The sequence below is a fragment of the Mustelus asterias genome, chromosome 15 (assembly GCF_964213995.1).
Source record: "Mustelus asterias chromosome 15, sMusAst1.hap1.1, whole genome shotgun sequence".
NCBI classification, from domain to species: Eukaryota; Metazoa; Chordata; class Chondrichthyes; order Carcharhiniformes; family Triakidae; genus Mustelus; species Mustelus asterias.
Genome location: NC_135815.1, coordinates 13,138,891 through 13,162,364, shown reverse-complemented (window position 1 = coordinate 13,162,364; position 23,474 = coordinate 13,138,891). Strand labels below are relative to the sequence as shown.

General features: G+C 42.1%; 1 protein-coding gene across 3 annotated transcripts in view; it reads left to right on the top strand.

Moving 5' to 3' along the window:
• Positions 1–1,841: 1,841 nt before the first annotated feature.
• Positions 1,842–23,474, top strand: part of ahctf1 (AT hook containing transcription factor 1) — an 86,807-nt gene continuing 65,174 nt past the window's right edge. For all 3 annotated transcript variants that reach the window (XR_013499615.1, XM_078229514.1, XM_078229513.1), the window contains exons 1-2: positions 1,842–2,079; positions 12,540–12,668. Coding sequence is in view for 2 of the 3 variants with exons in the window: in XM_078229514.1 (XP_078085640.1) it covers positions 12,548–12,668 (121 nt within the window). In the remaining variant the exon portion in view is untranslated. The remainder of the gene's footprint in view (positions 2,080–12,539; positions 12,669–23,474) is intronic.

Genomic DNA, 23,474 nt, shown 5'->3' with positions numbered 1-23,474 from the left:
GACATACACTTGTGTTGTCAAAACCCATCCCACTGAGAGCCAAGCATGGAGGGGAGTGCATTCAGGACAGGAAGGCAGTTAGTGCTTATTGGAGAGAACATTCTGAAGAACACCTCATTTGAGAACATCTTCAACTTGAACATTCTCAATCCCATTCCTCATTAGGTTTGGTCCTGGCATTATCCTGATCCAGAGCAAAGTTAAAAACGCCATTTGACAGTCGAGAGTCAACAAGGCCTCTGGAGCAAATGAATCCCTCCGAAAATTAATTCTGAACCATGACAGAAATACACTTCTGACACAGCTGCACAACCTCACTTGAAAAAAGTGCAAGCCAGGGGATCTCAGGACCAGAGAGAGGAAGGATGTGGTGCATTGGAGGCAGTTCAGAGGAGGTCCACCAGGTTGATTCCAGGGATGAAAAGGTTGGTGTATGAGGAGAGATTAAACAGTTTGGGCTTACACTCCCTGGAGCTTAGAAGGATGAGAGGGGATCTGATCGAGATATTTAAAATATTTAAAGGGATTGATAAAACAAAATCCGGGAGGCCAGAGATTAGGGGTTGGGGGCAGGGGGGGACAGAGATCCAGTGATGTGGGGCCACGGGCCTGGCCAGCAATCAGAAGGCCGGTAGTGCAGGACCACTGCGCGTGCGCCAATCTCAGCGCTGACAGATCAGCACATGTGCATCATCATGCAAATCAAAGTGAGATACCACAGATGCTGGAACCCTGAGATAAAAACAGAAAGTGCTGGAGAAGGCTCAGCAGGACTGACAGCATCTGTGGAGAGAGAATAGAACCAATGTTTTGAGTTTGGGTGACTCTTTGAAAAGTTGGCTCTATTCTCACTCCACAGATGCTGTCAGACCGGCTGAGTTTTTCCAGCATTTTCTGTTTTTGAATCAGATTCCAGCATCAGCAGTAATTTAAAACCAAAAGGGACGTGTTCGAGATTATGAGGGGCATGGACAGGGTGGATAAGTAACCCTTAGTTGAAGGGTCAGTTACAAGGGGACACAAGTTAAAAGCGAGGGGTGGGAGGTTTAGGGGGGATTTGAGGAAAAACCTTTTTACCCAGAGGGTGGTGACTGTCTGGAATGCACTGCCTGGGAGGGTGGTGGAGGTGGGATGCCTCACATTCTTTACAAAGTACCTGGATGAATACTTGGCGCGCCAGAACATTCAAGGCTATGGGTCAAGTGCTGGCAAGTGGGATTAGATGGGCGGGTCAGGGCATTTCATGTGTCGGTGCAGACTCGATGGGCCAAAGGGCCTCTTCTGCACTGTAGTAGTATTCTGCGAAAATGCTGGAAAATCTCAGCAGGTCTGGCAGCACCTGTAAGAAGAGAAAAAGGGAGTCCAGATGACCCTTTTGTCAAAGCTCAAAACTTTTATCGGCAGTAATTTGCCTTCATGGCTCTTCTTTGGTTTATCACAGATCCTGGTCATGAATACGCAAATATTGGGAAAGTAAACACTCATTTCTGTATTTTTAAAAAAGCCAATACAAATTGGGGATTGTCACAGTAACTTCATTGCAGTGTTAATGTAAGCCTACTTGTGACACCAATAAATAAACTTAAACCGCCAAGAACATTTCCTGGTCAGGTGTGGACTTACACTATCTCGCTTTGCAGTCCCTCACAGAGAAGGCTGTGCGCTGCGGGCGGGCGGGCCCGCTGGGAGGGGGGGTGGTTTAAATGAACCTTTAGCCGAATGGGGCCTCCTAACGGCTGCGGTTTGAATGCGAGCAGCCCGCGCGCGCGGGACTCCCGCGAGAGGCTGACGTCAGACGGGATTTGGCGGGTAGGGGGCGGGGGGGGGAGTGCGCAAGCCCCAGCTGGGAAATGGCGCTGACGTTAAAGTGAAAGGAGCGGGAGAGTGAGCGAGTGTGAAAAGGCTGGCGGGAGGGGAGAGGATAGGGAAACGGGGAAGGGCAAAGGCGCAGCCGGACACACACACACACAGCCGTCACCGCACTGAGAGCGGGCTGCTTGCTGCTGGAGGGACCATCGCGCCCTGGATTTAATGACGGGATCAGCCCGGCGGCGGTGCTGGTGCTGCATCTGATCACAGGTAAGGGACCCCCTCCCTCCTCACCCCGGTATTGTAGCGTTCCCTCCTCCAGATCCCCTCTCCCCCCATCTCTCATCACCAAAGCACCCGAAGCTTCTGGGCCTGCGAGTGAGGCCTGCACTAACGCCCTGGTTTTTACTGAGGCGGCCGAGGAGGGCTGGGAGGCGGGGTGGGGGGGGGGGGGGTGAGTCACTCCTGTGTAGGCCCCGCCGCGCGCCGGGATCTCTATCCCACCCCTCTCTCCTGCTCCTCCCCATTACCATGTCCAGCACTTGGAATTGGGGATCTTAAAACTAGGGCCAGGAAGCTGCAAAAAAATAAGGAGCAGAATCTCCGAAGAATCCTGCACAGTCGGATTTTTAATCCACTTCGTGTAAAGGAGCTGCTGCCTCTCCCTCCCTCCTCCCCCCGTCCCTCTGAACTTGGAGTCGTGAGCATGTGTCAGATGTTCATTCCTGTATTTATTAACATTCATAACGTCTGCATGGTGGTAAAGTCCACAAGGGAGTTCAATCCACCCAATCCTGCCGCCCCCCTTCTATCTGTGAAGGCAATGCTGGGATTTGTAGTCTGGTGGATGAAATCTGCACGTTGTGCTCTTGAATAGGAAGAAACCAGACCCACGTTATCCTAGGCACCAGTTGAATGGTATCGATTGGATTTGAACGGATGCACATGGGGCCGAAACCTCTTGCGTAGAGCTAATCCGTACATTAAACTGGTCGCGAAATGTGAGTCTTTAATAAATAGGGAATTAATAGCAGTGATCGACTCTTTTGCGAGAACGAGTTGTAGTTTGCACTTGTTCTTTGTAGCGAAACGTTTTTAAAAAGATGAATACAGCTAGTCAATGCCGCAAGGGTAAAGATCTTTGTCAAAGTATATTGCATTGAAGTTATCCAACGGTGTTTTGTGCACTGAAAATTTAATTAATACCTCTTGATACCTTAATTTTAATGTCTTTGTCTTCTGTTATGCTTTGTGTTATGTAGAGTAATATTTTAATACTGCCTCTGTGCTTTGCACTGTATAGTGATAAAGAAATAAAACAAATACAATTATGTCAGTGACCATTTTATGGACAAAAAGGTTCCACAAAACAAACAAATGATCAATTGCCATGGTGGTGCCATGGGATTATTTACATTCACCTGAGCAGGTAAATGTGTCTTGGTTTAACAAGTTGCATAGGAGTTGGGATCATCTAGGAAAGTGCAGCATCCTCCCAGTTCTACATTAGTCAAGGTTATGTGCTCATTTTTGGTGCAAGTGCAGATCATAATTCTGAATATTAGAAAACGTTGTACTGTGGCAGAATAAACTTTATTTGGGCTTGCTTCTGTTGAATTCTGACCAGTTATATTTCATAGAATCCCTACAGTGCAGAAAGAGTCTGCACCGATTCTCCAAAAGAGCATCCCACCCAGGCCCTTGCCTCCACCCTATCCTTGTAGACCTGCGTATTTACTTTGGCTAATCGACCTAACCTGCACATCCTTGGGTGTGGGAGAAAACCCACGCAGACATTGGGAGAACATGCAAACTCCACACGCACAATCACTCAAAGCCGCAATCAAACCCAGGTCCCTGACACTGTGAGGTAGCAGTGCTAACCACTGTGTCACCATCCTTGAGGCAATTTGAAATTGGAGTTTATTTTTGTGTGTAATGTGAAAGCAATAATGCATTTCGGTATTGGCAACACTATTGATTTTGGACTTTGTTCATGAGCATTGAAGTTCAATATTGTGTAAGGGTGAGAGCGCAGTGAAATGAGCAAATAAAATCAAAAGGGAAAATTGTAAATGCAGGAAATCTGAAATGGAAGTGTTATACTGGAAATGCACAATAGGTCATTTTAGTATCTAAATATTTGATTAAGAGAAGGTTAAACTCTTAAAAGAAAGTTCTTGTGGTGAGGTGGGTAGCGCTCTGCCTCTGAGCCAGAAACCCCAGGATCGAGTCCCAGCCCAGGATTTGATGGTCAAAGAATGTGTTCATAACGTGGCCAAAAGGGTTGCATATCAACCTGAATATCTGTCCAACACATACCAATGGCACGTTGTAAGATTGGGAGAGATTCTTGGTTAGCTGTTAAATGGTAAGAAATTGGAGCCTCTACCATCACTAACCATAGCTCCAGGCTGCAACATGCATGTAAAGTGTATATTGTCACAGCAGCTTCAATTCCTTGGGAGATCAGTTAACTGGACAGCAATGTGGGTCAGATTGGTGCCAATAGCTGCGAATCTGAGACCTGCCTTCTTGCTTAACCATGATGGAGGACATAGTGCTGCACCTGTCTTTGGGCAGAGAACCTTAGAGGAAGAAGCTCTGAAAAATCCCCAAATTTGCTTGACTGATCTCGTCATGGGTCATCTTCCAACTATACGCTGTCAAAACAGTTTGAACAGCAGTAGAGAAGCTATTCAATTTGTAGTTTGACACCATGTTGGCTAATGTGATTTTCTTGCAGTGGTTTGCTGAAGCAATCTGTTCTGCCACCCAATGTATACTTAAATGGTTTGTGACATTACTTGTATTGAGAATATTTTCTTATGCTGGTGCTCACATCAGAACTAGAAAATGACATCAGCGAAGATAATTTTACTTCTTTATAATGTTTTACAGACTGATGCCTGATGAGGATAGCTTAGCTATGTTTTTGATGTGCCAGCGTAAAATTAATGATATCAGGCAATGGACTGTAACTGTGAAACACGTAGCTTGTATCTGAGGTCTCTTTCTAGCAGGTTGGTTACTTTGTGTCAGCTTTTGACCTGCACTCTTAATTCAGTAGTTGCCTTTTATTGTATGCAGCTCAAAGCAAATCTCTGGATTTAAAACAAAGTACTTATTCAATAGTACAGTCTTAAACATAACTGGGGCGGCACGGTAGCACAGTGGTTAGCACTGCTGCTTCACAGCTCCAGGGTCCCGGGCTCGATTCCCGGCTTGGGTCACTGTCTGTGTGGAGTTTGCACATTCTCCTCGTGTCTGCGTGGGTTTCCTCCGGGTGCTCCGGTTTCCTCCCACAGTCCAAAGATGTGCGGGTTAGGTTGATTGGCCAGGTTAAAAATTGCCCCTTAGAGTCCTGGGATGCATAGGTTAGAGGGATTAGCGGGTAAATATGTGGGGGTAGGGCCTGGGTGGGATTGTGGTCGGTGCAGACTCGATGGGCCGAACGGCCTCTTTCTGCACTGTAGGGTTTCTATGATTTCTATAACACTATGCATGAGGCCAGAGGTGGTGTTATAACTGTAACGTTGCTATTATAGCAGTGGTACATATCTACTGTTATTGACAGTATCAGGCATACAGACATATGTTCTGCACAAGGGAGCTGGTTTTGAGTTGTTAGCGCCTTGTTGCTGGAAAAGTAGACTTGGGAGAGGGCACTACCTTCCTCACCACTAGATGTGAAGATGCCGCTGGTGGTATTTATCCTGTACTTTGAAGTGCGCATTATAGGTTGGCCAAATCTGTGAAACATATAGGATCGCAGGGATCACTGCTGCCTGGTAAAACATGACTTGGGGTTTGAGATCCTGGTCCTCACATTCTCTGTTTCGGTTGACCAAAGGCTGAACTGGCATATCGGAGGCGATAATGAAATTCATTGTTTATGTCTGCCTTTGTCATGAGAGGTGAAATATACCCGCCCACCTGTGAGAGATCCTGGCTTGGCTTGTGACCGACCAAAATGGCTCATTGAGGAAGGTACCAACACATAGAGGAATCGCCATAAACATAAAAATTGTAAATTTAACACGAGTATATACCGGCCTACAAGAGGGAGTTCAAAACAATACATGGAACTGTGTATGCACGGTATTTTAAGTATTGCAATTGGCCATCTCAACTTCTATCATCTTTGAAAACATGACAGTTCCTTTTTAGTTCATAAAATTGTTTGTGTGCTGTTGATGTGAACTGCAACTGCCCATGGCAGAAACTGACGAGTAATCAGTGATAATTCAATTGTTACATAACAAAATGTTGGCACAGAATTATGAGGATAATTGTAAATGTTATCCACTGCAGAAAAATAAAGTCATATAGTTAAAGCAATATTTGCTCTTTTATAAAAAGAGGTCCATTTCTCTCTTTCTGTTCTCCTTTCTTACCCACCACCAAACATTTTGTGTATTACCTTAAAAGTCCTGTTAACCTGCAGTAACTTTACAGTTACCAAGATCTGTGCTGATTTTGTACGGTTTTGATAATATGTATATTCTGCTCACACTTCAATACATCGTAAAACTATTCCCATACTGCTCAAACAAGCAATATGCTTTCACACAAAGCTCAGACAGTAACGCAAATAAATCCTCATAAGTGGCAATAAGTGAATAAAGGCTGCAGAAAATTATTTGAATCTTGGTTTTCCTGTCCATGCATTTATAAGCAGATATTGATTTTAAGAACCCTTGCAATAATTCCTAAAATTACGCCAGCTGTAAGTGTTTTGGTGGTAATTTTGCAAATTCCTCAAACCATCCTTCTGTTCTTCACAGACCCTCCAGTCAACAAACTTACACCTCTTCAGGAAAATATTGACATCCTAGGCCAGACTAGTTTTTATTAAATTTCACAGGGCTCTCACAGGTTCTAACCTAACCTGATATTGAAGTTGAAGTTTTTCTTCACTTGACATACGTTCCATGTGGTTGCTGTGATTTCAGGTCATGTTCATAGAATCCCTACAGTGCAGAAGGAGGCCATTCGGCCCATCGAGTCTGCACCGACCACAATCCCACCCATGCCCTATTCCCGTAATCCCACGTATTTACCCTGCTAATGCCCCTGATACTAGGATCAATTTCACGTTCCTGTAAGGAAAGTGAGATGGGAGAGGAATAAAAATTTCCATAACTTAAAGCAGATTTTTAAAATAAACATCTTTTTAACAGTAAGATTTGGGCTTTTACATTTGGAGCCAAGAAATATGAAACATTGAACCATAGAATCCCAATAGTACAGAAAGAGGCCATCTGGCCAATTGAGTCTACAATCATTCCCTGAAAGAGCATCCCTTCTGCCCTATCCCTGTAACCCCTTGCATTTACCATGGCCAGTCCACTTAACCTGCACATCTTTGGACTGTAGAAGGAAACTGGAGCACCCAGTGGAAACCCATGAAGACACGGAGAACGTGCAAACTCCACACACTCAGTTACCCAAGGCTAGCCACCATGTCACTCAATATATTTTAACCTAATTGATACCTTATTTACAAAGACTCATATTTATGTAGCACCTTTCCAAGCAGTGATGTACTTGCACAGTGAGATTGCTGTAGGAATTATGGTACCAATTTGTGTGGCGAGGCGTGGTCCCATGAAAGGAAATTAAGTAAATAACCGGATCCTCCGTTCTAGCTGTTGGTTGGAGCTTAAAATTGGCCAGGACACTGGAATGAACTCACCTGCTCTTCAATATATGTATGGGATTTTTTGTACCCACTTAAAGGCAGGCTCTCTGCATTGAAGTGCCAGTCTAGATTATGTAATCAAGTTTCTGCTGTGGGGCATGGTCCCACAATCTTCTGACTCCCAACATGAGTGCTACCACTGAGTCAGTACTAACACGGTTGCCAAAAAGCTGTTAGTGACAAAAGTGGTGTTTCTATAAGGATCAGTATTGGGACTGTTGCTGTTCACTGGTTACACTTTTCTTTAATGGTTTCGACTTTGGAATCAAAAATGTGGTTTCTAAATTTGTGGGTGCCATCATTTTGGGCAGCAGGCTAGTCAGTACTGAAGCACACCCTAACAAATTACAGGAAGACACTAATAGGAACAGACAAATGAAGTTCATTGATAATTGTGAGACGGTACATGTTGAAGGGTTGAATTGAGGGGTCACATTACTTGGAAGGGGCAAGTCTCGGTGGGAGAGGGGATCAAATGGATCTCGGCATGCAAAGGTTGTGCTATAGATTAGCAAGGCCATATTCAAAACAAACCAAGCACTAAGCTTTTTCTAAAGAAATAGGAAAGGAAATGAAGGGAAATTATGCCAGACCTGTATTAAATCTAAGTTAGATCACATTTTGAATAATGCATTCAGTTTTAGTCACCATACTATAAAAAGGGTGTCGAGGCACTGGAGAAGCATGGACATATCAGAGCAGGATTGATTTGATTTATTATTGTCACATGTATTGGCATACAGTGAAAAGTATTGTTTTTTGCTTGCTATACAGACAAAGCATACCGTTCACAGAGAAGGGAATGAGAGAGTGCAGAATGTAGTGTTATAGTTAGGGAGTAGAGAAAGATCAACTTAATGCAAGGTAGGTCCATTCAAAAGTCTGATGGCAGCAGGGAAGAAGCTGTTCTTGAATCGATTGGTATGTGACCTCGGGCTTTTGTATCTTTTTCCCGGTGGAAGAGAGAATGTCTGGGGCCATGGGTGCATGGGGTCCTTAGTTATGCTGGCTGCTTTTCTGGGGAAGTGGGACGTGTCGACAGAGTCAATGGATTGGAGGCAGGTTTGTGTGATGGATTGGGCTACATTCACGACCTTTTGTAGTTTCTTGCTGTCTTTGGCAGAGCAGGAGCCATACCAAGCTGTGATATAACCAGAAAGAATGCTTTCTATGGCGCATCTGTAAACGTTGGTGAGAGTCTTGGCTGACATGCCAAATTTCCTTAGTCTTCTGAGAAAGTAGAGGCGTTGGTGGGCTTTCTTAACTGTAGTGTTAACATGGGGGGACCAGGACAGGTTGTTGGTGATCTGGACACCAAAAAACTTGAAGCTTTCGACCCTTTCTACTCTGTCCCCATTGACAGGTTGGGTCTCTTTTTTGAAAAATGAAGGCTGACAGGCAGTTTTTAAAAATTAGGAAAAAACTTTAAAATTATGGAAGATTTTGATAGTGTGGAGAATGTTTCCTGTTGTGGTGAAAAGCATAAATAGAGGTGATCAATATTAAGGTAGTCACCAAGCAATCCAGTAGTAAGTTCAGGAAAAAATGCACTGGTGAGAATGTGGAACTTGCTACCACAAGAAGTGGTTGAACCAGATAGTGTAGAGGCATTTAAGGGAAACAAGACAAGCATTTGCAAGAGTAAGGAATAGGCTTATGATGAGAGATTTAGATGAAGAAAGATGGAAGGCTCAAGTGGAGCATAAACATCAGCATGAACTGTTTGGGCCAAACGGCTTGTTTCGGTGCTGCATATTCTATGCAAATACTTCTGCAGCACTACTGAATGTTACTAAGATTTCTGCTGAAACATGTACTTATATTCAGCTCCTTCTTGGAAACTTAAATAAGGTAATTCTTCCAGAACATCTATATTCAAGAACATAGGAAATTGGAGCTCGATCCAGCACTGCCAGTCAATAAGATCATGGATGATACATCTCCTTTCCCACACTAAATCCTTTTATTAATTTCTTCACCTTTTTCAAACACAAAAGAAATGCAACTGTTAATTACTTTAGGAAGAATGCGAAGACATTAGAGAGCATGCAGAAAAGATTCACAAGAATGGTTCCAGGATGAGCAGCTTCAGTTACGTGGAAGGTTGAGAGGAGATTTGATGGAGATACTTAAAATTGAGGGGACTGGACAGACCAGGTAAAGAGAAACTGTTGCCATTGGTGAATTGAGAACCCGAGAGCACAAATTTAAGGTAATTGGCAAAAGAAGAAATTATGATGTGAAGGTCATTTTTTTTTTTATGGAGCAGGTGGTTGGGATCTGGAAAGTACGGCCTGAGTGTGTGGACTGTGATGGAGGCTAATTCAAAAATGAATTTGATTGTTATCTGAAAAGAAAGAAAATTGCATGGCTATGGGGGGGGGAGGGAGGAGTGGCATGAAGTGAATGGCTCCTTCAGAGGGCCAGCACAGAGATGGCAGGTTCAATGGCTGTCCTCCTGTACTGTAACCATTCTATGATTTCGAAATACAGTGTTAAATTTGTCACAAGCAACATATTTCTAAGTGAACACTTTCTAGAATGTAGGTATTTTTTTTAGTCAGAATTCTCAATAGCGTGCCCTTTACTGATTTTTATACAAACATGTTCCAGTTACTTTCACTGCTTAAATTAGTTCCCTATGAATTTGCCTGCAGTAATTTTTCACTGATGCACAAGAATTGAGGAAGGAATGCACTTGCATGCTCTGTAAAGCATCGGTCTTCCTGTCAATAATTGGAGAATTGTATTTGCAGCTGTATAGTGGCGTTATGATCTGGTACCTTGCTGATTTACTTCAGTGCTCGTTCTGAGAAGTCCTAGGATCTAAAGCTCAAGTTTGTTGGAACTACAAGTTTTAAGATGAAAAATGTTATTTTAATAATTGTTTTGATATACTTTTCCTGTAATTATTTTGTATCTTAATGTTGCAAATCTTCTTGCCCTCAGCAGTGATGTACATTTTCTTTCCTCAGGGTTGGGTCAAAACAGATTTGTTTGAAGCAATATGACAATTGTTTTACGACGTATCCAAGTCTGAGCACAATGTATATACTATCGACACACTGCAAAACTGCATAAATCTTGATAACTATAAAGAACAAAATGCACACTAGAAATAAATGATGTGGGTGGTAGAGGCCAGCATTTTTGTGTCGTGGTTGAGGCAAATAGTATGGAGGGAGCCTGCAAATGGAATTAGATGATGTAGGCTGGGAGGAGGCTATAGTACAAAACCAAAATATCCTAAGGACTAAACTGTACAGCCCTTACTGTTCTCACCTAATGGTTGATCCAGTTTTTTATTTCATGGGATTTGGGCTTCATTTGCTGCCCATCCCTAATATCAGAGGGCAGTTAAGAGTCAACAATGGTTTCATGGCCACTATTAGACTTTTAATTGTAGATTTTTATCAAATTCAAATTCCTTTTCCCATGGTGGAATTTGAACCTGGGTCTCTGGATTATTTGTCCAGTGACACCACCACCTACCCATGGTCCATACTTGTTTGAATCTCATATAAACTGCAGTATTTCCTTTTCTTGATTTAAAGATGGAATAATTCTTTTTCCCATGGGATAGATAAACAGTTGCTTTGAGACATAAAAGATAACGCAGGATTGCTTAGAAATTATAGGATAGAAGTAGGTCGTTAGGTTCTGTCCAGATATGTGCCAGACATGAGCCTCTCAGCTCATTAAATAATAGCTAAAACTGAGTTCTATAGATTGTAAAAGAACTCTGATTTAAATAACACCTTTAACATAAATGGCACACTATCCTAAGGCGGGGATAATTTGTCCCTGAAAGAACTAGCAAACAATTAATCTAAAGAATTGAGAGCGTGTGTCTCTCCCACTCATGTGTATGTATGATGTGCAATTCCAGTATCACAATTTTGAATCATCGCTGTTGGAAATCTGTTGTTCTGCATTTATTTTTGCAAAGCTCCACTTAATTTTGTCATTTGTTAATGAAAATACTTTTCTTAAATATTTTCTCATGGCAACTGATATTTGTATGTCCAAAATAAGATTTTAAAAATCAAATTAAGTATTTTACATTAACATCAATTTTACCAAGTGGTTTTTATCTCATTGTTTGAAGGCGCATATGTTTCTGAAAATCTTCATTTGGACTTGACTCTTTTTGCTGAAATTAGTAATAGCCTGCTCACACTCGCTCTCACTTATGGTGGCACAGTGGTTAGCACTGCTGCCTGGCAGCGCCAGGGACCCGAGTTCGGTTCCCGGCTTAGGTCACGGTCTGTGGAGTTTGCACATTCTCCCTGTATCTGCGTGGGTTTCCAACGGGTGCTCTGGTTTTCTCCAACCATCCAAAGATGTGCAGATTAGGTGAATTGGCCATGCTACATTCTCCCTCAGTCTACCCAAGCAGGCGTCGGAGTGAGGCGACTAAGGGATTTTCACAGTAACTTCATTGCTTTGTTAATGTATGCCTACTTGTGACTAATAAACTTTAATTTGGATTCTGCCACTCATCTCCTGACATCATTACAGCCTTGGTTCAAACATGGACCAAAGAGCTGAATTCCAGATGCGAGAGTGGCTGCCCTTGGTATCAAGGCACATTTGACCAAGTATGGCATTGAAGTGTCCTAGCTAAACTGGAATCAATGGGAATCAGGGGAAATTTGGTGGTTGGAGTCATACCTGGCACAAAGGAAGATAATTGTGGTGATTGGAGGTCAATCATCTCAGTTCCAAGACATTGCTGCATACTATTTTGAAGTATGGTTTTAAAACTGGAAAAGGATTTTTGAAGTTTGTAAAATGGTTTCACACAATAATGAAAAGCCATGGAATTCCATCCCAAAAATATCCTTTTAATAAAAATAGAATTTGTCAATGTAAATGAATTATTTTGGTCTTGCCCCTAAAATAATTATAACAATATAACCTCTAACTCACCATGGGAGCGCTGCTTAGTGTTTTATAAATTATACTGAAATTGCTGTGCAATTCATCTGTAGCGCCCCATTAATTTTGGCTTATTCTATTTCAGAGTGAAGCATGTGTGAACTTGCAGCACAAGTCACCAGTGGTCTACTGCAATTTCCAGAAGTAACCATCGAAGCTCTTGCTGATGATGAGTCAACACAAGATGAAGGTCTATATGGGAAAATTGCTGCAGGTACAGCATAATGATCATGTTTGATCAAAATTAGTTTATTTGTTTATTGTTTTATTTATTTAACCTGTAACCCAATTTGTTTTCTTAAATGTTCATTATGGTATTTGCAGAATATTGATTTAAATTTTCTCCACTTCGTCTCCAGATTATTAGACATCACTGAATATCAGTGTGCTTTGACTACAAAAATTTTTGCAATGTATTTCTGGAAAATGTGACACTGCTTGTATTTTATACCGTTTCACTTCATTAGCTTGTGGTGTTGGATACTTTAGTTTCAAGTTATTGATTGATTCTGGTCAATTTGTCCTTGATGGATTTCAGTGCTGGCGTTTGGTTCCTCTGGTTTCAAGATAAGAATTTTTGATACAACTTTCTAGGAATTAATGTGCTATTTTTGGGCATCATTTATCAATACAGTACTTGCTATCTGGAAGCATGTTGTAGGTATAAGCGTTAGAATTAATGTTCCCTCCAAGCTAAGTGATTGCGCAGTAACTTGGAAGCTCCAGTGAAGCCGACCAACATGTCAACCCCTTTAAGTACCAATGACTGTACAAAACATTAAAGGACTTGCACATAAATTGCCCACCCACTACATATAAAGATTAGCGGGCACATTGTTCAGAACTGGTGAAAATGCTTTGCTGGAATCTTTCAATTGGGAGGATGTTTGTAACTGTCCTTTGCAATGAGAGCGACTCCTGATGACTGAGGTCTACGGTTAAAGTTTAGGTTTTTAGAGAAGCTACACTCAAGTAGATTTATTTTCTGGCTCAAGCCAAAACCTAGGAGAAGGATTCTTTTGAGTAGCGGGTAAGCAAAGCTCCAGTTTGTACGCAGATGTTTTCCAGGCTTTCTCTTTTTGGTCCAACAATATGCAAAATCTAGAATGTTTGACAAGTGCTGGAGTTCTATACAGTGCAGTTTTAATTCACATGGTGAATTTATTGCTTTTCATTGCATTCATTACCAAGTTTTCTTTGGCAAGCACCCTGTCCTCCTATAACTCAGTACAAGGGTCACATCAGGGTAAAATACAGTAAATACTGTTATTCCGTTACAGTGGTGGCTTTATTGGGGCTGCCTTGCATCAAATAGAGTGCACAAACTAGATTACATTGCTTTAAACACTTCTCTCATTCTTTGTGGTATAAGGAATTAAATATATAATTTTAACCCAGTATTATTATTCCTTTCACAAACTGTTATTAACAATCTTGAGTAGGAAAGCTGCCCATTGGTTTAGTGCCTCAGTTTTATAAATCATAGAAATCCTTGATCACTAAATAGAATACTTAATAAAAGATGCTGGTGTTAAATTCAGTTTTATTCAGAAATTCCCTCCAAACCTGAATAATGGTGCATTACTTTGAAGAGTGGCTATTGTTATCCACAATATAACTACATTTTGGAATTGACTTTTATATTGTAGCTCGGACTTCCGAATAAACTCCATTTTAGAACATTCATTTGAAATGACATGTAGTTTTTGGATCAATTATTTCCACTCTCGAAATCTGAGCACACAATTTGTGGGTGACATGGTGGTTAGCACTGCTGCCTCACAGCGGCAAGGGCCTGTTTTGATTCCCAGCTTGGGTCACTGTCTGTGCGGAGTCTGCATGTTCTTCCTGTGTCTGCGTGGGTTTCCTCCCACAGTCCAAAAATGTGTGGGTTAGTTGGATTGGCAATGCTAAATTGCCTTTTAGTGTCAGGGGGACTAGCTAGGGTAAATACATGGGACTGCGGGTGGGATTGTGGTCAGTGTAGACTCCATGGGCAGAATGGCCTCCTTCTGCATTCTAGGATTCTATGATCCATCTTGAGTCCAACTTCAAGATTTATTGGTGCAAGCTTGCATATAACTTGTATTTGCATGCTCAGTTATTCCGCAAGATTTCTGTTCTGCCAAAAAAACAAATGTGAACCTGTGATTAAAATTGTCTTAATCTGTGTCTACAGATGTGACTAAAGGTTTGGCTGCAATACCTGACATTTAGGTTACATTCCTAATTCTTTAATGTGAAGACGTTAATTATGAATACAACATTTTTGAAGAAAGAGAAACCAAATTCCTGAAATTCTGTGGCCCAGTGGTTAGCACTGCTGCCTCAAAGTGCCAGGGACCTGGGTTCAGTTCTCAGCTTGGGTCACTGTCTGTGTGGAGTTTGCTCATTCTTCTCCTCATGTCTGTGGGTTTCCTCCAGGTGCTCCTGTTTCCTCTCTCAGTCCAAAAGTTGTGTTGGTTAGGTGCATTGGCCATGCTAATATTCTCCCTCAGTTTACCTGAACAGGCACCGAAGAGAGGGAATTTTTACAGTAACATTGCAGTGTTGATGTAAACCTACTTGTGACAATAATAAACTTTAAATTTTCATTGTAACATTTTGTTTTTGAGTGCTGGTTTTACATAAATTTTATTAAAGAGAATATGGTGCACATATCTCTATATTTCCTGTGATGTAGATTGCATTCTGGGAAAGTCTTCACAGATATAGTCGCAAGTATAAAGTTGAAACGTATGTTTTAAGAGAAGCTGAACACCAAGTAAAATTTTCTTACCAAACATATGAAAAGACAGAGCGTTTATTATAATGTGAAACCACAGAAAATGCATGAATTTTTCATAGAATCATAAAATCCCGACAGTGCAGAAGGTCATTCGGCCCATCAGGCTTGCATCGATAACAATCCCACACAAGCCCTATCCCCACAGCCCCATGTGTTTACCCCGCTAATCCCCATGACACTAAGGGGCAATTCAGCATGGCCAATCCACCTAACCTGTTTGGACAGAGGGAGGAAACACCGGCACCTGCAGGAAACCCACGCAGACGCAGGGAGAATGTGCAAACTCTGCACAGTCACCCAAGGTCGGAATTGAGCCAGGGTCTCTGGCGCTGTGAGGCAGCAGTGCTAACCATTCTGCCAACATGCTTTCCATAATCCCTTATTTTGATTTAGAAATGTAATATAGGGGCGGGTGTAGGTGAATTGCGGCTTTAGAAAGCTATTTCAGAGATGCCGTATGGAAATGTACCTAGAAAGTGAGCGCAATTATGAAATTTGCCCTATGGTTTTTCGATTTAAGATTAACGTGTACAATATGTGAGCGCCATATGCAACAATTAATGTGTTTGTATGTTTGAGGTTATTAGATGAGAGTTCGGGTCAAGAATGGGATAAGAGCTGGCACTTGTTCCAGCAGCTTTGTGTACTGTTTTTATTGCTGCCTTGAAATAGAAGTATAATTATAGAAATTAGATCTTAGTGCATAATTATTTCGTGCCAAACTATAATTGTAATTGAAGTTCTCACACATTTCCACAGTTTTATAACTAGAAGTTAAGTATAGGGGTGTGTGAAATGTTCACACTGTGTCCACTTGAACAATGAAGAACATCTAAGGGTGCAATTATAGGTTTTGTCCTTACAAATTTAAGTTTTGCCTGCAGTGAGCCATTTGCTCTATTCAAGACTGGGGTGTAACACTGATGATAGGAGCAGAGAGATTAATTGGCTGAGGTACAGTTAAGTAATATAATCACCAAGTTGCTTCCTTCCATTACTTAGAACTTCATCAATATTGCCCACTTGTTATCTTTTTAAAAGGATTGCACAATTGCTTTAAGAGCTGATCGCATGATTTGATGGTGATGATTACAGGAAAGAGAGAATCCGGTGCGATGATCTCTCCCTCAGTGTCAATAAAACAGAGATAGTCATCAACTTCAGGAAGTGTAGTGAAAGACATGCCCCTGTCTACATCAACAGGAATGAAGTGGAAGTGGTTGAGCGCTTTATGTTTCTAGGTGTCTGGAGCACCAACAACGAGAATAGCCACTGTTGTTCGTTGTTTTAGAAAGGAAGCAGGGATAACCCAACAAATTATAGGTTGGTGAGCCTGATGTCTGTGGTGGGGAAACTTTTGGTGAAGATACTGAGGGACAGGATATATGCACATTTGGAAGAAAATGGACTTGTTAGTAACAAGCAGCATGGTTTTGTACGGGGGAGGTTGTGTCTCACCAAACTGGTTGAATTTTTTGAAGAGGTGACTAAGATCATTGGTGAGGAATGGGCTGTGGATGTTGTTTATATGGGCTGTAGTAAGTTTGACAAGGTCCCACATGCAGACTTTATGGGGTGGCACGGTAGCACAGTGGTTAGCACTGCTGCTTCACAGCTCCAGGGTCCCGGGTTCGATTCCGGCTTGGGTCACTGTCTGTGTGGAGTTTGCATATTCTCCTCGTGTCTGCATGGGTTTCCTCCGGGTGCTCCGGTTTCCTCCCACAGTCCAAAGATGTGCGGGTTAGGTTGATTGGCCATGCTGAAATTGCCCCTTAGTGTCCTGGGATGCGTAGATTGGAAGGGATTAGCGGGTAAAATATGTAGGGATATAGGGGTAGGGCCTGGGTGGGATTGTGGTCGGTGCAGACTCGATGGGCCGAATGGCCTCTTTCTGTACTGTAAGGTTTCTATGATTTCAGACCGGTACAAAAATTAAAATTATATGGGATTCGAGATGGGCTGGCTACATGGATACAGAACTGGCTTGGTCATAGGAGACAGAGTAGCAGTGGAAGGGTGTTTTTCAGAATGGAGATCTATAGCTAGTGGTGTTCCGCAGGGATCAGTGCTGGGACCTCTGTTGTTTATATTATATGTAAATGATCTGGAGGAAAATGTGGGTGGTCTGATTAGTAGGTTTGCGGATGACTCGAAGATTGGTGGAGTTGCTTATAGTGCCGGGGATTCAGCAGGACACAGATGGATTGAAGACTTGGAACAGAAATGGCAGATGGAGTTTAATCTGGACAAATGCGAGGTGATGCATTTTGGAGGATCGAATTTAGGTGTGAATTATACTGTAAATGGCAGAACCCTTGGGAACATTAACATTCAGAGTGATCTGGGCATGAAGGTCCATAGTTCCCTAAAAGTGGCAACAGGTGACCAAGGTGATTAAGAAGGCAAATGGCATGCTTGCCTTCATCGGCTGGGGCATTTGAGTACAGCAGTTGGGAAATCATGTTGCAGCTAAAACCTTGGTTAGGCCACATTTGGAGTATTGCATGCAGTTCTGGTCACCACACTGCCAGAAGAAAATGGAAGCTTTGGAAAGAGTGCAAGATGATTCACCAGGATGTTGCCTGGTCTCGAGCGCATTGGCTATGAGGAGAGGTTGAATAAACTAGGATTGTTTTCATTGGAAAGACAGAGGCTGAGGGGAGACCGGATAGAGATCTACAAATTTGAGGCGTAGACAGGGTGAATTGTCGGAGGCTTTTTCCCAGAGCGGAAATGTCAATTACAAGAGAGTACAGGTTCAAGGTGAGAAGGTGAAAGTTTAAGGGAGATGTGCGAAGGAAGCTTTTCATGCAGAGAATGGTGGGTGCTTCGAACTCGCTGCCAGAGGGAGTAGTGGAAGCAGGAACATTAGCAACATTTAAGAGGCATCTGTACATAAGGGGGAAATAGAGGGATACGGCCCAAGTAAGGGCAGAAGTGTTTTTTAGTTGGGGCATCATGATCAGCACGGGCTTGGAGGGCTGAAGGGCTTGCTCCTGTGTTGTACTTTCCTTTGTTTTTTCTATCCTGCCTAGTCCTCCCATGCCGAAGTGTTAAGAAAGCACACCAAAGCCTCTACTTTCTCAGGAGGCTAAGGAAATTCGGCATGTCCTATACGACTCTCTCCAATTCTCACAGATGCACCATAGAAAGCATCCTTTGCGGATGTATCACAGCTTGGTATGGCTTCTGCTCAGACTAAGACCGCAAGAAACTACAAAGGGTTGTGAATGTAGCCCAGTCCATCATGCAAACCAGCCTCCCGTCCATTGACTCCGTCTACACTCCCCGCTGCTTGGAAAAGCAGCCAACATAATCAAGAACCCCATGCACCCAGACATACTCTCTTCCACCTTTTCCGATGGGAAAAAGATACAAAAGTCTGAGGTCACGTGTTAGAGAAAGAAAATTAGTGACGAGTCGGGATTTTGCTTCTTCGAGAAAAATCCGAAGTACAGGGGAAAAAAAATTGTGGCTCTTCACTCTTAGAAATTTGAAGGCTGGGGAGAAGCAACATCAGGATTAAAGATTGTAGAGCTTGTGAAGGAAGACTCGTAAGGAAAAAGCTCTCTGATCAGAAATAAACCACACAAAGAAGGGTCAGATTCCAGGCAGTATTTGGCATATTTGAAAAGAGAGGAATGCTTTGTTGTGTGGCTGGGGCCATTTAAAATACATAAGACCATAAGACATAGGAGTAGAATTAGGCCACTCAGCCCTTCAAGTCTGCTCCGCTATTCAATCATGGCTGATATTTTTCTCATCTCCATTCCCCTGCCTTTTCCCCATAATCCCTGATCCCCTTATCAATAAAGAACCTATCTATCTCTGTCTTAAATACATTCAATGACCTGGCCTCCACAGCCTTCTGCTGCAAAGAGTTCCACAGATTCACCACTGTCTGGCTGAAGCAATTCCTCCTCATCTCTGTTTTAAAGGATCGTCCCTTCAGCCTGAGGTTGTGCCCTCTGGTTCTAGTTTTTCCTACTAGTGGAAACATCCTCTCCACGTCCACTCTATCCAGGCCTCGCAGTATCCTGTAAGTTTCAATAAGATCCCTCTCATCCATCTAAACTCCCATGAGTACAGACCCAGAGTGCTCAACCGTTCCTCATACGACAAGCTCTTCATTCCAGAGATCATTCTTGTGAACCTCCTCTGGACCCTTTCCAAGGCCAGCACATCCTTCCTGAGATATATAATGCTAACAGTCTCTGGGGTAAAAAGGGGAATACTGGGAAGACAGTAAAACAAAATATACTGAGCAGTCTCTAGTAAGAGAAATAATGCGTTAATTAGCATCCATGCGCCCTTTCAATGAAGAAAATAGAAATGGAGTTCCTATGCAGAGTGTTTTCAGTACTTTGTACAAGTGAATAAAATTGCTGGTGAACTGCTCGTACCCTTTTTTTCTTAGTACAATAGTGAGTCAAAGCTTTAATTTGCGCCGGATTTTGGTTCATCCAGCAAATCTGGGGACCAAAATTTCCGATGACTTGACAAAGATCCTTAAAGGGCAGCACTCTCCAAAGCAGTTCAGGTTCCACCAAAGGAATCAATTCGAAGGCGAAAGCATTATGCAGTTTGAGTCGTTAGAAGATACTCTTCGAGATTGTCTAGTTTGTGGTCTAAAAATGAGGCTGTCCAAAGAAGATTGCTTACTTGAAAATGCTTTGAATGCTCAGAATGTCGATGGAAATAGCTGGTAAAGGGGCTGCACAATTTGGTGCCGAAATGAAGATCCACAAGGTGGAAACTGGCCATATGAAGTCAAAACCACAATAGGCATATCATAGATATGCCAAAATGGATCATTCAGAATGAATGCTGGAGCAATGATAATCAATGCAAGATTTGTGGCAAAATTGATCACATTGTAAAAGCTTGTTCGCCTAAACGAGCTTCCCGTGAGAAGAATATTCAGATGAAGAATTTGGGTACTTTCAAGAAGAACAAATTGCATTCCACAAAAAGAATTACGTCTGTGAAGAAGAGAATGTCCATAAATATGATGAAGAGATCCAACTGAATGTCTTATCCATACATGGTGGATTACATAGATTCCAGGTGATTCTGAAGTTAAGTGGACAACAGATTAGGATGGAGGTTGATACTGGCGTTGCTGTATCTTTAATTCCTGAGACTACATACCAGCAAAAGCTGAAGCATCTTCCTTTAAAACTAGCTTACATGATTTAAAGGACATACCAGGAAGAGATGGGTCGTTGAGTGGACAAACAACAGAGTTGCCCCTTCATGTCGTCTGTGGTAATTTTCTAGTTCCATTGAGCAGATCATGATTGGAGAAGATAAAGCTTAATTGGAATGTTGTCAATAAATTTGTTGATGTCTAAACAGACCGACAGCACCATCTGGATAAATAGAAGAGTGTATTCGAAGAGTCACTTGACTGAATGAGGGAGTTGAAGAGAAACTTGACATAAAACTAAATAGTCAACCAAGAAGTCTTGAAACAAGAGCGGTGTCATTTGCAATTCATCCCAAGGTTAAGAAGAATTAGTGCGACTTGTTAACATTGGTGTGTTGGGTAACGTGAGTGACTGGGCTGCCCCCATCATACCTGTCATGAAACCAGATGGTTCCGTTTGTATATGTGCTGATCAATATCTGCTTCCTTTTTAATTGAAGATTTGTTTGCTGGGTTATCAGGTGGGCAGAAGTTAGCAGGATTGATCTTTCACAAGCATGCGTACAGATGAATATAGCTGCTGAATTTTAACCGTTGCTTATAATCATTACTCATGAAGATCTTTTTCATTATAGAAGATTTGGAATAACATCTGCACCAGCCCTATTCCAAAGATCGATGAATCTGATTTTATGTTGTCTCTCTGGTGTACAATGTTATCTGGATTTGAATAATTTAGAAGCAACATTGGGATGTTTCCAAGAACATGGTCTGCGTATCAAGAAAGAAAAGTATTTCAGGATCGATGATCAGTCAATAATGTGAAATGACGACCATATAAATAATATAACTTCGGTGCACCAAAAATTATACTCAATGCTGCTTTTTTTTCTGGCTGGGCATAGGTTGAGCACTAGTCAGAGTATGCAAAGCAAAAGCTATTGGTTGTTCTTCTCCTGAAGGATATGTGAAACTACTGCCCCTACTCCATAAGGTGAAGCACCACAATTGAGCAGTAATGTTACAACTGAACAAATCATTGAAAAATTTGACACATTTCTCCATTGCCTCCAGAGGTACCAACTTCTTTAGTTACTAATGTTGTGAATACTATGGAAGACTTAGTTGAATCTGAGTTGTCTGATGATTGTGTCTTAGCTACAATACCATGTGAGAATGATGCAACATTAGTTCCAAGAGAAGAATCCTACTTCCAGGGTCAAGGAAAGCCAAGTTCCAGAACATCATATGCAACCAAGAGGTCCTCCTGATCGACTGTGTTATTGCTTCACCAGGTTGCCACCTCACTTTTAGGTATGCCCAGTGCTACTCCTGGCATGCTCTCCTGCACTCCTCATTGAACAAGAGTTCATCCTTATATTTATTGGTAAAGGTAACGCAGGCATATCGCTGGCAACGAAGTTGAAGATTGTGGTTGAATCCAATTCTACTGATGCTGATGGGCCATAGTGCCATGCGGATGCTCAGTTTACGCTGCTGGATCTGTTTTGAATCTATCCAATTTAGCACAGTTTATAGTGCGAGACAGCATGATTCTTTATGAAAATGGGGCTTCACCTCCACAAGGACTGTATAACAGGCTCCCCAACCAATACTGTCGTGGACAGATACGACTGCTATAAGTAGATTGGTGAGACAAAGTAAGAGTTTTCCCCCTCCTTTTTGTTCACTCACTACCTGCTGCAAGCCTTGGCTGTCCTTCAGGACCTAGGTTATCACATCTTCAGGACCTAGCCAGTAGCGGTGCTTCTGAGCGATGGGCATTGAAGTTCCCCACAGAGAATGCATTCCTTACCCTTGATTATTCTTCCAAGTGGTGCTCAACATGAAGAAACACTGATTCATTAGCTGAGGGAGGGCAGTAAGTGATAATTAGCAGGTTTTTGATTTGATTTATTATTGTCACATGTATTAACATACAGTGAAAAGTATTGTTTCTTCCGCGCTACACAGACAAAGCATACTGTCCATAGAGAAAGAAACGAGAGAGTGCAGAATGTAGTGTTACAGTCATAGCTAGGGTGCAGAGAAAGAATAACTTAATGCGAGGTAGGTCCATTCAAAAGTCTGATGGCAGCAGGGAAGGAGCTGTTCTTGAGTCAGTCCGTACAGGCATTTACACTATTAAAATCCTTCATGATTTACTGCTCCATTTCAGAGGGAAGTTAAGAATGATCAACATTGCAGTGGGTTTGGAGTTGCGTGTGGGCCAGAACGGGTAAGGATGGCAGCTTTCCTTCCCTAAAGGGCATTAGTGAATCACATGGGTTTTCGCAGCAGTTTTATTCTACATTTATTAATTGAGTGATTGAATTTAAATTCCCTAGCTTCTACAGTGGGATTCGGGCTCTTATCTCCAGTACATTAGTCCTGGCCTCTTGACAACTTGTCCAGTAAACCTTGGATAATTTCTAGTTCTGTTTGGTTGCATTGTTTATCATAGCTACACTGTTGCGTTACAACACACATTCTGACTTTAAAAGCTATATTTGTACAGAGGATGATCAAATATGCATATTTCTCTCATGGACAGCTAAGGTTAGCTATTTTTATAGGGAATCTGATGGTTAATATATGATCGAACATTTGGGTGTACCGTGCTGCTAATGCCAGTATGTACTGTTGGGGTGCTTTTTAAGATGTTTAATGTACATTTTCTTTTTCTTAAGCTCCAATCTGGTGAGAACAGCTATGGTGTATTTTACATTTTTCCAATGAGCATGCAAATTCTATTGCTTTCTTTAGTTACGTGAAAGGTATGGTCCTGGCTGAAGTCTTTTTCCATAGCTATTCTTTATCCAAAGAAGCAATACCATTAATTTACTTGTGCAGCAATGGCAAGTTGTACTCTTTATGGCAGTTTAGGTGGGACATGGTGCTATCTTGTAGAGATCAGGTTTACTGTCTGGTCTTGATGTCCAAATCAATGACATTCAAACTTTTCTGTGAAGGCAGAATTGATTTGGAATCATAGAATCCTTACAGTACAAGGAGGTCATTTGGCCCATCAAGTCTGCACCGACTCTCCGGCAGAGCATCTTATCAAGGCCCACCTCCACGCC